The sequence below is a fragment of the Pseudorca crassidens genome, chromosome 12 (assembly GCF_039906515.1).
Source record: "Pseudorca crassidens isolate mPseCra1 chromosome 12, mPseCra1.hap1, whole genome shotgun sequence".
NCBI classification, from domain to species: Eukaryota; Metazoa; Chordata; class Mammalia; order Artiodactyla; family Delphinidae; genus Pseudorca; species Pseudorca crassidens.
The window spans coordinates 86,409,359-86,425,961 of NC_090307.1; the positions used below are offsets into that span (position 1 = coordinate 86,409,359).

At 58.0% G+C, this 16,603-nt stretch overlaps 1 protein-coding gene across 30 annotated transcripts in view; it reads right to left on the reverse strand.

Moving 5' to 3' along the window:
* NCOR2 (nuclear receptor corepressor 2) overlaps positions 1 to 16,603 on the reverse strand; it is a 226,907-nt gene that overhangs the window by 155,585 nt on the left and 54,719 nt on the right. For 29 of the 30 annotated variants that reach the window (XM_067701126.1, XM_067701137.1, XM_067701121.1 and 26 more), the window contains one exon: positions 1,181 to 1,398. In XM_067701126.1, coding sequence (XP_067557227.1) covers positions 1,181 to 1,285 — 105 coding nt within the window. In that variant the 5' untranslated portion in view covers positions 1,286 to 1,398. Of the gene's footprint in view, positions 1 to 1,180; positions 1,399 to 1,814; positions 1,834 to 16,603 lie in introns of those variants that run through there. The other variant, XM_067701120.1, reaches the window with a different exon arrangement.

Genomic DNA, 16,603 nt, shown 5'->3' on the forward strand with positions numbered 1-16,603 from the left:
CACTAAGCGACTTGTCCTGTTTCCTCACCTGCAAAATGTTCCCCACCTACCAAGTGCAGAGCATACGCGTACCCTCACTTCAGTGATAAAGAGAAGCGAGTGCAACTGTATACGTAAAGGGCATAAACAAAACGCTCACCCTGTAGTAAGCACTCGACGACAATGCTTACTTTTGTGATTGTGATTATGATAAAGGTGCTGACCACACATCACAGCAAAGGACCCCCAGGAGCACGGTCCTCGGCCCTGGGCACACAGTAGGTGAACAGTAAACAGTCACCCATTTCACAGGGGCTCAGAGTCCTGAAGCGGAAGCCGACTGCCTTCTCACGGTGATTTAACCCGAGGCCTATCGTTTAACCTCCCGGCCTCAGTCTCCTCATCTGCGAAATGGGACGATAATGCAAGGTGCTCTTTCATCGGGTTGTTTGTGAGGATTCCACGACCCCATCCAGAATGTGCCCGTTTATCACAGCTGGCTCTCAAAAGCATCTTGGGGGCCCAAATCCTCAAGAGGTCACTGTTCTTGGGACACCCTCAGGCTGGTCCGCTGGGCTCATATGCAGAAACATCTCGCTCGTGGAAGATAGAAAAGCCCTACCATGCCACCTCCTCTCCGCATCTTAGGAGGGACCACACCAGTCAAGCAGGATAGATACAGGCGTGTTCACACAGGGGCCGGCACAGCAAGCTCTGACCCCAGCTGCAACCCTCACAGTCCCTCACCAAGCAGCCAGGAGGCCAAACGGGGGAGGCCCAGGACCCCGAGAGCCCTCTGGCAAGCCCCTGAGAATACAGAACATAACCAAGGCTCATCCTCAGGGCCACATGCAACTAGAGATAAAGTCAGGAAAGGGGGCCCCCACTAGGAGGTGGACAGAGTGGGGTGCAGCTCGGAAGAGCTGACCAACGGTACTTCCCTGGCAGTCCAATGTTTAAGACTCTATGCTTCCACTGCAGGGGGCACGGGTTCGATCCCCGGTCAGGGAACGAAGATCTCACAGGCCATGCGGCGCAGCAAAACATTTTTTTTAAAAAAGAAAGAGCTGACCAAGGGCACGCCCACCCCCTCCCCAGCAGGCCACCCCCCCGCCACTCACACAACGATGGGGAGAAATAGGAACCCAGGGACAAGAGAAGGCCCCAAAGGTGACCCCAGGTGCATATTTGTGCCGCTTACCGTGTGTGGCCGGGCGATCTGCACGGGGTAGGAAACGCCGTGGGGCGGGTAACGGGGCTCGGTGGCCCTCCACGTCTGTGCCACGGGCTGCGTGGACCCCGACATGGTGGTGGGCGTCCAGGGGGGCTCGTGGGCCCCTGTAAGCTCCCTCTCAATGGTCTCCGAGGATTAAAAGCCAGTCTCCGTCATCTGCTCGAGGGCGACCCTGTCCCAGGCACCTGTGAGACCAGAAAAGCAAAAGCGAGATCAGTCCCAGGGCGGCTGCTCCCTGCAGACCCTGGCGGGGCCCCAAGTCCTTCCTGTGGCCCCTGTGAGGAAGAGAGAGCAGACAGGGTCCTCCGGGACCCCCCTCCATGCCACTGGCAAGCTCCGTGCCCACCGACAGCAGCGGGAGACGCCACGTGGTGTCTGGGGCCTCTCCAAGCCACAGGCCAGCAGCTGCGGCACAAGCCACATCGGTGACAGCCGTGTCCTCCCCGCCGCCAAGGCCCTCGTTCAGCAGGCACGGGAGCTCTAACTCTGCGGGCACTGCCCCCACAACCCCCCCATGGCTCCCAAGCACCCTCAGCACACCCCACCCCACCCCAAGTCCTCTGCCAGTCTGAGTCACCAGGGCAAGGTTCCCCGAAAGCACCTGGCAGCTCAGGCAGGCGACTGCTGTCCCGGGAGGGGAAAAGTCCGTACACCCGTCCAGGGTGATGGCGGTGAACAGGGTCGGCTCGGGCAGAACACAGGTCACCGTGTAACCCCGAGCAAGGTCGGGCCTGCCTGGGCCTCCCAGTGACCCTCTGGGGAGGGTGAGTGACACTACGACGGGGGAGCAGGACAGATGTGAGGTTGGCCCGGACGTGAACTGAGAGCGAAGCGACTGGGAGCCCGAGGGCCACACTGGGGAAACAGCCGAGGACGCGGATGAGAGCCGGCTGGGCCCCCTGTGCCTCCCGGAGGGGCAGGCAAAGGATGCTGTCCACGGGGAAGAAAGCACTCATGTGTCCATGATGGAAGGAGTCCACTGGCTTTACAGATGGGGAAACTGAGGCCCAGGAAGAAGAAAGGACTCAAGTCAAGAGAGCAAGAGAGCCCCTGGTCAGAAGGGGCCTTCGCCCAGAAATCTCCGGGGGGCCCCAGCCTCCCCAGGACCCTTCTCTCTCTTCTCCGCCAGCCACTGCTCAATGCAGCCTGCCCAAGGTTATAACTGGCTCCGCCGCCCAGGCCCGGGCTGAAGCCGGGCAGGCCGCAGGCCTCCTCCACACTCAGCCTCTCAGAAAAGGGGTGTCCATCAGGCCCCTGCCATGTGCAACCCCCACCCACACCCGCCACCCAGGAGCTAAGGAGAATCCAGGATGGCGCAGGGGCCCGGCACCTGGATGCCCCCTGTGGCGTTCCCTCTCGGGCTGGGGTTGCATCTCATGTGTACCCCCAGCTCCCTGTGCTTTCATCACAAGGCCCCTCATCGCCCTGCCCTCCACTGACAACTGCTTCAAGGCCGTGGGCGCCCTAAACCGCTGCCCTTTGGAGGCCTGATGTGGAGGGATATTGGGGGGGAGGATTGAGATCATGGTGGTCAAAGGAAGAACAAGACCCCCTTCCCTCCCACCTGGGGGCCATGACTGCATCCCACTTCCCACCCCCATCTCCTGCTACAGTAGACTCGACTTTTTTTTTTTAGCAACCATCTTCCCTCCCCAGACTCCAGGAGTGATCATGTGATCTGGGCCTGGCCAATCAGATTCCTGCTGCCCCTGGGCCAGCGATTGGTTCAGGGATGGGCATCTGACCCAATCTGAGCCAATGAGAGTCAGTCTTGAGACTCTGAGAAGGAACCAGAAACAGGCACTATCCACTGGGGCTGTAAGCCAGGAGGGTGAAAGCCTGGCGCTCTCGGGGACCACCACTTGGCAGGGACCTACCCGAGACCATACTCCCAGGAAGGCAGATCTGAAGGGTAGAGAGAGCACAGCTGGGTCCTGATACAGCCATGCCTGAAGGCAGATCAAAGCTGCTTCTTCATTTAGGGAAGCCAAGGCACTCCTTCTGTGTGTTTTGCCTTTGCCAGCCCAACCCAGCTTTCTGTCACTTTGCCATCAAAAGTTCTGACTCACCCAGAGAAGGAGGGAGTCACAAAGGAGGCAACCTTTCCATCGGGTGCTGTCAATCCTTCCAACACTGCAAAGCCAAAGAATTCCAGAGCCCAAACTGCCACACCTATGACCACCTCAGGAAAAAAGCCCACGTGGACTTTTCCCAGACACCGCGACAGGGTGCACTGCGTAATTCTTATGAACGTGGGAACAGTCCTGCTCAGCAAATGGGAGCTACTGTTACTACAGTCACTAGTTCTGTCACTGCAGTAGCTGCAGCCCGGTCACAGTGATGTTGTGGACATGGAAGGGAGGCAGAGCTGCCCCCGCCAGTCCCCACCAAGAGCAACGCGGCAGCCCTCCGGCAGCCCAGAGACAAGAGACTGGCCTTGGGAGAGGGGTCAGTTGTGGCCACCAGTGCTGGGCCCTGTCCCAGAATTCCCTGTGTCCCAGCTCATCACAAAGCCCAGCAGACCCTGGTGGCCTGATGCAGCAAAGCCAGCTCTATTCCGGCCTCTCTCTGGGTTTTTTTCGGGTTTTTTTGTTTTTGTTTGCGATACGCGGGCCTCTCACTGTTGTGGCCTCTCCCGTTGCAAAGCACAGGCTCCGGACGCACAGGCTCAGCGGCCGTGGCTCACGGGCCCAGCCGCTCCGCGGCATGTGGGATCTTCCCGGATCGGGGCACAAACCCGTGTCCCCTGCATCGGCAGGCGGACTCTCGACCACTGCGCCACCAGGGAAGCCCTCTCTCTGGGTTTTAAACGGTTGCCCGCTCTCTGCAAGAGGAAGAGAGCAGCACCTGGGCAGAGAGAAGCCCAATCTGCTTGCCTTTCCAAGGGCACCACGCGCAACTTCCAAGTTGCTATGTGACTTCGCATCGCATGAGGCGGTGAGAAGTCTAATTTACCAGCAGATTTCTAACCTCCTTTGCCTAATGAAAGGCCGACTGAGGGACGGCAGCCCCGGAAAGATGCTCACGGCGTGCACTGCATGTGGGCTCCAGACGCCAGGGAAGTGACACCTTTTCAAAGCAGCCCTGGAGAATCCTCGGCCACTTCCCCACCCTCCTCGCGCCAAGGCCTGGGTTCCCACGACCTCAACGTTCACACAGTGTCCACCGCCGAGCTCGGGGTTCATGCCCCCACCACCCACCTGTCAGAGGATCACTCCGCCAGCTCCACGGCCCAGCATCCTCATGTGCAGGTTGTCCCCGAAGCCAGGGGACTCTGGGGGTCTTGCACCTCCTGCATTCACCACGAGCTTATTTTAATAAGCTCCATTTCTATCGCCCCCAACCTTAGCCATATTTTTTGCCAACTTGAAAAAAAAAATTATTTTTAGGAAAACAGTTTGACAGTTCCTAAAAATGTTAAACATAGAATTACCGTAGGACCCAGCAATTCCACTCCTAGGCGTACACCCAAAAGAATGGAAAACAGAGACTGAAACAAACCAAGGTATTCACAGCAGCAGTATTCACTATAGCCAAAGGTGGAAACAACCCAAGTGCCCATCAACCAATGAGTGGAGAAAGAAACAGAACGTGGTCTATCTGTACAATGGAATATGATTCAGCTATAAAAAAGAACCGAGCACTGACACATGTCACAACGTGGATGAACCTTGCACACACGATGCTAAGTGAAAGAAGCCAGACACGAAAGGACAGATACCTTATGATTCCACGTATAGGAAACGTCCAGAATGATAAATCCACAGAGACAGAAAGCAGACCGGTGGGTGCCAAGGGCGGGGGGTGGGATGGAGGGGTGTGGAGCGACTCATGGGTATGAGGGTTACCATGCAATGACGGAAATGTTTCGAAACTAGATAAAAGTGGTGTTTGCATAACACTGTGAACGGCGGGGCAGGGGTGGGGATTAAGCTTTGACCTCATCAGCAGCATTTGGACGTGCATGCCAGGAAAAAATATGACATTACTTCATCAAAGACAAGGGTAGGAGAGGATGCGAGCAATCCATGGGGCGACGTTGGGGCTCCTGGATCTGGTCTCGGCTGAAAAGGGTTCTGAGAAATGGATCCAGGTCAGAGCAGGAGTGCGATACAGGGACCCCAATATCACTGCAGGGTCTGGGAGCTTTGGGGTCAGGAGAGGGTGGTGGACATCCGTTGATCTCCAGACCCTTTGGGGTCCCCACTGTGAGCTGAGCTCCAGGCTAGTGAACGAGGCAGCGTCCAGGCCACAGAGGGTCTCGGTGCCCCGGCGGACTGCAGACAACCAGCAAATAGTGACTTCTGAGAGCAGGCTGGGGGCTCTGGAAGCCTTGGGGAGGGCGAGGGGGTGGCAGAGAGAACTTTCTGGAGCGTGAACAAGACACAGCCGGGGGAGGGGGAAGTGGAGGGGGCTCCGGGCAGAGGCCACCACCTGAGCAAGACCCCGGAGATGAGACCAGGCATCTCGTGCTTGAGAAATTCATCAAGTCATTCAAGGCCCACGAACCATGGAAAGGATGGATTTTGTTCAAAGGGCAAATGGGGAGCCACGGAAGGTGGTGGAGGGAGAGAAGAAAGGATCGGGGTGTTTGACAAGCAGGCGCCGTGAAGAGCGAGTGTGTAACCCAGAGGCCTGGGGGCTCTCGCAAGTGTCCCTGCACGAGATGGCACCAGTGGGATCGGGATAGCAGGAACAGAGAAGCAGCAGCAGACGGCGTGCAAGTCGAGAAGGAGCCTGCCAGCCAAAGACACATCTTGCTCTGGGGGTGAGGGAGGCCGAGCAGCCCCCCAGGGACAGGGGCCTGTCATTCCCCCCTCAGGCAAGGTGCCTCGGGGCTCTGTCCTCAGTTTCCTCCACTGTAGACAGGGAACATGCGTGTCCTCGCTCCACGGACCCAGGAGGACAGCACACCTGTGAAGGGTGCCTGGTAAACAGCAGGTGCTCAATAAGGCAAACTCAGCCACGTCAGGGCTCCGCGGGGAAGAGAGAGCGCTCTGGCGAGGTTAAGGACCAGCTTTGCCAGGTGGCATGCGATGCTGCCGAGTCCCACAGGACGGGGACGCCGCAAGCCCCACCGGGCCTCGCATATCCAAACCAAAAACCACGGGCCCACAGAGCCGGCTGGAGGAGGGCTGCAACTGCAGGCCCAGCCCATGCTGGGAGCACCCGTGCACACGGCCAGGGCCACGCAGCCACGCTGGGAGAGCCCCACAGGCTGTGGGTCTGATTCGGCAGCACCCCACAAGCCTGCCAAGCCCGTGTTCCATCCACGGAGAAAGCTCACTGCCTGTGATTCTGTGTCTGCCTTGCAGGGCCTAACATAGCGCCGGACACACAGCAGGTGCTCAACGAACGAAACTGTCAGGCGGAGGTGAGCGCCAGTAACACGAGGTGAGGCTGGAGCCCGCCACACCTGCATCCCCTGACCCTGCTGGGCAGAGGCCTCTTTCCGGGGGGAAGTTTCCGTCCTGCCCGGACATCCCCTCTCGGGCCCCAGGCAAGACGGCCAGGGAGGCCACACCAAGACACATTCCACAGATTTTCCGAGTCTGAGCAGCCAGGCTCAGATCGGGGAGGGTGGGGTTACAGCCACTGGGGCTGGGATGTCTCTGCGGGCACGGGGAGGCGGAGGGGGTGTTTGCTAAGGGGCCGGAACGGAAGCTGAAATGTGCCTGGGAGCCTTCAGACCTGAGCCCAGGAAGATGAAAGGGGAGCTGTCTGCACTGCACACGCCTGACATTTTCTTGGAACTAACCGGACCGACGCTGGGACTTGTGGCAGGTGGGGAAGCTTCAGAATTTAAGGTCAGCTGTCAGCGCTGACCCGCGCGCTCCTCAGAACCCCCCGCGGCGCTCGAGTGGCCGCCAGGCCCACAGAGGGGACACGGTCTACGACACCCCACCCCAGCCAGCCTGTCTCGGGCCAGGGACACACACGTGTGCTGGGAGCCTGTGGGCAGGGGCCCTGCCGGTCTCCTCAGTGTCTGACGTGCAGTAGCTGCTCCCTAAATGTTTTAATTGGCTGCTGGACCCCCCGTGAGGGGCGTGGTGCCTGGCACACAGTAGGTGTGTTATTTTCCTGGCGCTGCCATGACAAAACGCCACAAAGTGGATGGCTAAAGACAACGGAAGTGGATCCTCCCACTGACCTGGAGGCCAGGAGTCCAAACTCCAGGTGTCAGCAGGGCCACACTCCCTCCAGAGGCTCCAGGGGAGGATCCTTCCTTGTCCCTTCCAGCTCCTGGCGGCTCCAGGTTTCCTTGAGGCCCCATTGCTCCAATCTCTGCCCATCTTCACGTGGCCTTTTTTCCCATGTGCCTATGCTTGCCCTTCTTATAAGGACTCCAATTATATTTAAGGCCCACCCTCTCCAGTGTGACCTCATCTTAACTAATTACATCTGCAAGAGACCCTCTCTCCCAATCAAATCACACTCATAGGTTCCGGGTGGACGTGAATTTGGGGAGGACGTCATTTAACCCAATACAATAGGTGCTCAATAAATATTTGCTTTGTCCACTGCTATATCCCAGAGCCTGGCACAAAGTAGGCACCCAATAAATATCTACTAAACAAAAAGGTGTCAGGCGGCTTGGCCCAAGGAGAATGGAGACCCGGAGGCCAGCCCTGGGGCAGTGGAGGGCGGATGGGGCAGGACTTGAGGACAGAAGCAGTGCTGGGGTGTGAGGTTAAGCTGCTACGGAGACAGCAGCTAGGATGAAGCTGACTGCTCCCACCTTGTGTTTCTAGCTTCTGGCATGCTGTAAAAATCGGGGACCGGCCAAGCATTTGATGGCCACCTTCTGCAGGGGCTCACGGCACAGAAGAGACGCCCGGGAGCCCAGCTCTGAACTAAGTCAGAAGATGAAGATGGGAAGTGGCGTGGGGAGCCTCACCCGGCCTGGCTCACGGAGCCTGTATGGCCCACATGGACCGGGGCAAAGGCAAAGCTCCTGCCCCCTGCCCTGGCTGCTGCCCGCTGCCAACCACGCTTTACAGGCGCCTCCTGTGGGACAGGTGCCGGGACGCAGCAGAGAATAACAGACCCAAACTCCCCGCCCTCGCGGAGCTGACATTCCACTGGGTGAGACGGGAGTAATTATAGGGTGGTGGACAGTATCTGTGCTATGGAGAAAAACAGAAGCGTGAGGTGGGTAGGCAGGGGATGGGGGGTGAGGTGCAGTTTTAAAGTGGGTGGTCCGGGACAGCCTCACCGGAAGGCATCTTTAAGCAAAGTTGTGGAGGAGGGGAGAGAGGGAACCAGCAGATGTCTTGGAAGGGTGTTCCAGGCAGAGGGGACAGCAAGTGCAAAGGCCCTGAGGTGGGAGAGGAACAGCAGGGGGACCCGAATGGTGAGAGCGGAGGTCACATGGGGCTTTCACTCCAAGTGAGATGGGAAGGATGCCACACCTCTGGGCAGGGGTGATGTGAAGGGTCTCCTATATCAAACCTGCCCCTGGCATCTCTGCACTCAAGGAAACTTCAGCTGCACCCCCTGTCAAGGAGCCACGGGTGCAGGCCTCTGTGCATAAAAGGGCTGACCCACCTGTAATCCTAACTCTGTTAAAGGAGGAAGACCAGCTTCCTTGCCCCTTACCTGGCAAAGAGGTCACTGGGCTCCCTAAGGAGGAGCCAGGACCCCACTCACAGCCTGTCCTTGGCCCTGCCCGAGGGGCGGTGGCCTGGAGTAGCTGAGGGTCACCATACTCAGAGCCAACTCAGGCTGCTGCCCACAGAGGTGCCACCTGCCCCCCGCAAGCTGGGACCAAGCTAAACAAACCCATGCCAATGGGGTCTCCACACATCCTGGCCAATCAGGAAATTATTTGGGTATCTACAATGGGCAGGCACTGTTCCAAACACTGCAGCTACAGCAGCGAACCAGTCAGACAAAAAGGCTTGCCAGTCAGAGCTGACATCCAGTGACAGGTCTGTCCCAACAGGGAAAGCGCCCAGCCAGGTGCTCACCGGGAAATGGATGGATGGACGGACGAAGGGAGAATGGATGGACGGATGAAGGATTGATGCTAAGATGAATGAGAGATGGATGGATAAAGGAGAGGTAAAGGGAAGGGAGAGGGAGGACGGATGGATGGATGGATGGAGGATGGATGGATGGATGGGCTAATCAACCAATGCATATCAGTTTAACTGTTCCATTTTCCAGGGGTTTTCCGGTCTTACTTTTTTAACCAACCCCCAGAGCCAAGCGTGTCTTTATTCCACTAATATCCCCCCACGTCAGGCTCCCTGCAAGCCACCATGGGGGACACACAGAAGCACCGTCCTCCCCATGGCCCAAGCCCACACAAGTGCTCCCCAAGCCCCAGGCTGCTGGGCACAGAATCCCTGGGGAAAACTGCCTCTGGTCCCGAACTCCAGAAGCGCAAAGGGAGGGACTCAAGGCCCACCCTCCCCGGGGCACCACTTCTCCTCCTCAAGCCATAGCCAGCACCCCTCCCTCCTGGGGAAAAGGAGAAAAGAAAAGCCAGCCCACTCCAGCCTCAGAAACATCTCCCCTGTGGCCAAGGGATCTACAACCCCGGGTAACACGAGCCATCACGCCACACGCATGCGCCAAGCAACAGCCAGAACAACAGCTTCCCGTGGGCCCAGACTGTGGCCCAGACCCCGGATCTGCTCCCGCCGGGCAGTCTTCCAGGGACCTGCTTCCCCCTCCCCACCCAGCTCAGCCAGGCCCCAGCGACCAGCTCAGCACGAGGCGCTATGAAGAGGATTTCACAGAAAAACCCCAACGTCTGGCTTCTCTGAAAACCAGGGACTCTCGCGTATTGCCAGTGGGGACGTAAAATGGTGCGATCTCTGCGGAAACCAGTCTGGCAGCGCCTCAGTGAGCTAAACACAGAGACGCCAGAGGACCCGGCAATTCCACTCCCAGACATCCAGCCCCAGAAACGAAAACAGGTGACGAGGCAAAACGCACATGAATGTTCACAGCAGTGCTATTCACAACAGCCGAAACGTATCCATAGAGACAACCCACATGTCCATCAACTGACGAGCAGATAAACAGAACGCGGCCCATCCATTCACTGGAATAGTATTTAGCCATGAAAAGGGGCATAAAAACCATGGAAACACCATGCCAAGCCACACGCTGAATGACGCCATCTATGTGCAATGTCCAGAAGACGCAGATCCGCTGAGTCAGATGCGGGCTGGTGGCTGCCAGGGGCTGGGGGAGGGGAGGAAGGGGAGCGACTATTCATGGTTATTAGGTTCCCCTTGAGGGGATGAACATGTTGCAGCACGAGACAGCGGTGATGGTGACACACCACTCACTCTACTCAATGCCCACGAACCGTACACTTCAATATGGTTCCAGTGGTAAATCGTGTGTGTTTTTCCTACAACAAAATCACTTAGGGGCACGACCGGCTAGAGGCGGGCAGGAGCTACCCACATGGGATGGACACACCCTCTCCTGGTCAGCTATGTTCGTTTCTATCCCCAGCCAGGCCAACGGTACTCAAAGGCCAAGGGCTCAGTTCCCCTTCTCCGTCCGGCCTGGCTGGCTGGCTGGAGCTCTCACCTCCACCATCACTTCCCGAGAACCCGACCCCAACTCTAACTTGCCAGCCTGGGCTCCCGCAAGCTTCTCTCTTCCCGCCGCTCCCCTGGGCCCAACGCCATGCACCACCACCGTCTGTTGACCCGCTGTCTCCCCGCCCCCAGTCTGAGCTCCTGACCTGCAGTTTCAGCCCCACCGGGTATCACATGCATAGTAGGAGCCCTGGAGGCTGTGAGCTGTCACAGCCCCTCAGTCACTAAGGAAAGGTGGTGCCCTCCAGCAGGCTGCCCTAACCCTAGACATGTACCCCCTCCACCAAGCCACCTCGTGCCCGCGCGTTGCTACGTGTGGAAAGTGACCAAATGGGTTCAAATCCCAACTCTGCCACGACGTAGCTGTGTGACCTTGGGCGCAGTCCCGACTTCTCTGGGCTTTATTGTCCCATCTGTAAAACTCTCTTCCAAGGGCCAGTGGAAAGAGGATTCATTGGGAAAAGATCTACGGGAAGTTCAACACCCATAAATGAGTCCCCAGAAAAAGAGCTGTGGCTGTTACTACCCTGCGCTGCTCCAAAAACTGGGACGAGGGAGGGAGACAGGCAAGGTAAGCAGCCACGGCAGTGATGATGTCACTGGCAGAGGTAGTGACCTTGACTATCCCCACTTTGCAGATGAGCCAACTGAGGCTGCGGGAGGTGAGCCGACCAAACGGTAGAGTGAGTCCCTGATGAGGAGGTGAGACCAGGGACGCCCACACCTGAAAACAGAAAAAGCAGAGGGTGCTTCCCGGGGTGAGCAGGCCCTCGCAGTCTGGAAACAAGGAGAAGGGGGTGCTGCTCTTCTCAGCCCTGAGACCTTGTCTACACAACGTCTCACTCATTGCCCTCTTGTTGCAGATGGGAAACTGAGGCCCAGAGAGGGTCAGCAGGCTGGTGCTGCAATGGCCAGACTCCACCCTCCTCAGCCGGATCGCTTGGCCCACGTGGTCCAGGCGTCTGAGGAGGTGGGCACAGTGGCCTGCACTGAGCCCAGGGGCCATGCAGGGGGGACGGGCTCCAGCTGCACCAGGACAGCCAGGTCCCGCGACAGAAATGCCGCTGCAGCCTGGCTGGGAGGCCGTGGAGGAGAGACCCCCAAACGCCACATCCTGCATCAAACCTTCCGGGGAAGGGGCTTCCCTGGCGGTCCAGTAGTTAGGACTCTGCGCTCCCACTGCAGGGGGTACGGGTTCGATCCCTGGTTGGGGAACAAAGATCCTGCAAGCTGCACAGCTCGGCCAATAAAAAAAAATAAAGAAGAAGGAAAAAGAAAACAAAAAACCTTCCAGGGAAAAACACGCCCCCAGCACCTGCCCCACCTCTTACCTCCCTGAAAAAGGATCCCCAGCCACTGGGAGAACCTCCGCCCACCCCCTGCCACCGATTCTGCTTCGAGAAACCCTCCCAGGTCCCTCATACCCGCCCCTTGCTACCGGCAGGTTCTACCTCATCCACAGGCTCCCACTCACCGGAAGAATCTGATTTCCGTCACCAAACATGATCATCCCCATTCAACAGATCAGGAAACCGAGGCTCAGAGAGGTGAACTCACTTGCCCAAGGTCACACAGCCAGAAAGCTGCCAGGCGTCATTCTGATGCCCTAAACCGCCAGCCCAGGCCCCCTCCCAAAGCAAGCAGGGATGCGGCGCTGGTTGGAGCTGTCAAGGAGGCCCGTTTCTGTTTCCAATTTAATTGGTACGTTTGTGTCCGCTGGGCTGCGGCCAGCTCAGCCTCCCGGCCCAGCTTCCCTGCCAGGGCAAGAGCTGCTCAAAATCACTTCCTCTGTGACTCTTTTTCTTTTTTCCCCTTTTAATTTTAAAAGGAAGAGAGAGAGAGGTTGAGAGAGAAACCACAGCCCTGACAAACCTCCTGGCACACCAGGTCACAGGGTTCCGCACGAGAACCCTTGCCTTGCGACACGACCTCCCTCTGGGGTATTTCACAAACATTACGCCGGATTTTTCCAGGCTCTTCCTCATTAAGTTCTGGGCACCCTGGGAGGGACGTGGTTTCCATTAGACCCGGCTCCTCCATCTGGCCTTCCAAACGGCAATTTTCTCTGCAGAGGGAAGCGGTGGAGGGGGGGACGGGACACAGAAAAGAGGCTGGTGTCTGGGCGGCGGCTGTGTGACCTGGGCAAACCGATTAACCCCCTGCCCTGAGGCTGGGATGTGGGGTGCGCCTATGAAGGGGGTCCCCAGGAGGACCCTGGGATTCTAAAGGATGAGGGGCTGGGGTCCTGGGTCCGTCCACTTGGCTGCCTGGGTCGGACTGAACCAACAACTGAAGAGAAAAGAGGCCACAGAACCCAGCGCTTGACATTCTGCTAAGTGAAATAAGCCAGACACAAAAGGGCAAACACTGTAGATTCCGCCCAGATGAGGTGCCCAGAGGAGTCAGAGTGACAGAAGGTAAAAGGGCAAACACTGTAGATTCCACCCAGATGAGGTGCCCAGAGGAGTCAGAATCACAGAAGGTAGAAGGGTGGGTGCCAGGGCCTGGGGGAGGCACGGGGGAGCTCGTGTTTAATGGGCACAGAGCTCCTGCTCTGCAAGATAAAAAAAGTTCTGGCGAGGATGGTTGCACAGCAGTGTGAACGTACCGAACGCTACTGGACTGTACGTTTAAAAATGGTCGAGATGGTCAGCTTTCTGTTATGTGTGTGGTGCCACAGTTTAAAATTTTTTTCTTTAAATTTTGAACACACACACACACACCTCCTCCAGGGAGGACTCCCTGACTGCTAGCTAAGAGCACCCAGCTGCTCTGTGGTGGTTCCCACTGTCAGAGCAGCCCCCATGAAAAAAGACAGTGTGGCCAAGGGCGCTGCCTAGCACTCAGCAGCCCCTCACAGCCAAGGGCTGAGAGGGACCACAGTCAAAGGGCGGTCTCAGCCCATCTCACCTCAGCACCCAATGGCCACGGGGCACAACTGGGCCCGCAGACCAGCGTCTCACAGCGCTGGTCCCTCAGAAGTCTCCACTGACCAGCCGCCTCCAACCATATGGCCTGGACCCAGGGAAGGGCTGACCAGAAACTCTCTGCCCCTTGAGATGGGCCCCTGGACCCTGAAACCTGAGGCCAGGCCCAAAGCAGCTCTCTCAATGCCCGCTGGACTGCAGTCTCCACCCCATGGCTCACAGCCAGTGCAGAGACCCCGAGGGTGAGGGCGGCAGCCCCTGGGTTCCCACCAACTCCCCTGCACCAACATCTGGCAAACGTGTCCACAGCTGTGCAGCTGCCGGAAACGCCTCCTCCACACACACAAGCCCTCAAGGACGGCTTTCCGAAGAATTTATGGGGTCATCCCTAATATTTCAGGGCAGATCTCTGGGGGACGTCCTCCGCCACATGTGAACAAGGACAAATGTTTCTGCTGCTAAGAATAGCTGCTCTAGGCCGGGAGCCCACCCACTCACCTACCGTCCTCCCATGCATCCCGCCCCCCCCATCCCGGACCCCCAGCAAACTACCAGTCTGGACTCCTGTAGGCCCACCTCCCACAGGCCTGGCTGGGAGGCCCCTGCTGCCACCCAGACGCCCAGGCCGAGGGAGAAAGGATCCACTTTGATCAGCTCTGTCCAAATGTGGACGCAACCAGGCCACTGAATGAGCTCGAGGGCATTCGTTGCTGAGCCTCTGATGACGGAGGAGTGATCAGGATTCAAAAGGCCTTCCAGCCCTGCAGCCAGGAGCTCCAGACCGCGGACGGCTTCCCTGCCCAGGAGCGGCAAGAGCGCCCCAGGGAGGGGGGGGAAGCAAAAAGGCTCCAGGGCGGAGGGTCCCAGGCCGGAAGTAGGGAGGCGGAAAGAGAAAGGAGGGCTGTGCGCATCCACCAGCCTGGCCTGCAATACCCTCAGGCCAGGCTGGGGCCGTGACAAGGAGGGGCAGGGGGACCGTGTGTGTGTGTGTGTGTGTGTGTGTGTGTGTGTGTGTGTGTGTGAAAGGGCACAGGAAGGGGGTGGCCCAGGGGATCACAGCTTCCAGTTCTTTCAGGAGAAGAAAGTCTGATTTTCAGACATCCCTCAGTTTGCAATTTTTATTTAAAAAAACACTGACTCGGGGACTTCCCTGGCAGTCTAGTGGTTAAGACTTCGCCTTCCAATGCATGGGGTGTGGGGTCGATCCCTGGTCGGGGAGCTAAGGTCCCGCCTGCCGTGCAGCCAAAGAACAAAAACGTAAAACAGAAGCGATACTGTAACAAATTCCAGAAAGACTTTAAAAATGGTCCACATCAAAAAAAAAAAAAACACTGACTATAAACCCAATGCAATAAATCAGTCTGACATCCAAATCCAGCCCTCGCACTGCCAGGATGTGACCTGTGGCTTCTGACATGTGGTCAGCTGGGAGCCACAAGAGAGGGTCCAGCAAAGCCCGGGGAGCTTCAGGGAGGGGGGATGGCAAGTGTCTGGCCTGGGCAAAGGCCGGAGGCGGGGCCCGGGAGGCCCCTAATGACAACAGGGAATGAGAGGGGCTGGGCCACTTACCCATCAGCGACACCACCCTAACCCCAACAGGACACACACTGGCTGTGAAAGGGGCGCTGGCTCATCTCCAACACATGGAGCTGTCCATGGCAAACCAAACCCCATTGTCCTTGGGCCACCAACCCTCCTGCAGCCCTCACTCCTGGCCTTGGGGGAGGCTGACCCCGCCTCCCAGGTCTGGCCAACCAGCACCAGCTGCAGTGATTGATTTGGGAGGGGCTTAACTCTCAAGCTGAGCTGATAAAAGTTCATTCCCAAGACTTGCTGGAATACGGGGAACGACAGGCTTACCTTCCACTGGGGCCGCTGAGCTGGGATGAGGCTGTGCTACCAGGGACTGGACAAGGAAAAGCACCTCGTCACCTGAGCCCCTAGATCCAACCTTGCCTGAAGCTTACCTGAGCCTTTTGTGTTAAATACAGGAGAAGCAGGGAGTCTGACAATTGCAACCAAGAGACCTACGATAGCAACGCCCGAAAGCCCAGCTTCTAAGCCCCAGGAAATCTCTCCCCAGAATCAGATCTCCTCCGCCCTCTGGTCTCCTCACCTGTACAGGTAGGGAGAGGTCTAAAGCCAGCCAGAAGGAGGCAAGGAGAAATGAGATGGAGCCCGGGCCAGACTCCACGTAGGAGGAAGGAGCCTGGGACACGCCTGCCCTGTCTCTCACCCAGAAGTGGCGTCTCCCAGCCCAGTCCTGAGCCGTCAGTGGCTCTAATGGGGATACAGCAGACAGTGGCTTTGCAGATAAAGGTGCCCCTCCTGGCTGACTCAGATCTGGGTCACTCCTCAGCCGCAGGCACACCCCACCCACACTGCCCTGCGCAGTAAATTTAGCCTCCAGCCTCAGTTTCTGGAGTAACATCCCGAGTGCACTTGTCTCCCTCTCTCTGCCGCGCGCGCGCTCTCTCTCTCTCTCTCTCTCTCTGAACATCTGCTCTCCTGAACTGAACGTGCTGATAAACAGAGGCCGCTTGAGCAGGTCCCAGCAGCCCCAGCCAGGTCAGAAGGCAGGCATTGTCTGCAGCCAGGAGGCCACGCGGGCTGCACCCACCTACAGGCGTGCCATGGGTCCCATTCCCGCTGGGGCCTCAGTTCCCTGGGCTGTAAAACGGGCAGCTGCTCCTGGCCTGGAAGGTGGCCAAGGCTTGAACCAGCAGGTGGAGATCCTGACCCCACCCCCCTCGACCCCATAAATGCTACCTTCCACCATCCCTTTCCTCCCGGCCTCCATGCGGCCACAGACTTGCGCTGGCTCCCATTTCAAAGACAGAGAGCCTGAGGGTCTGGGAGCGAAGAAGCCTGTCCAATGTCCCACAGATAGGAACGCG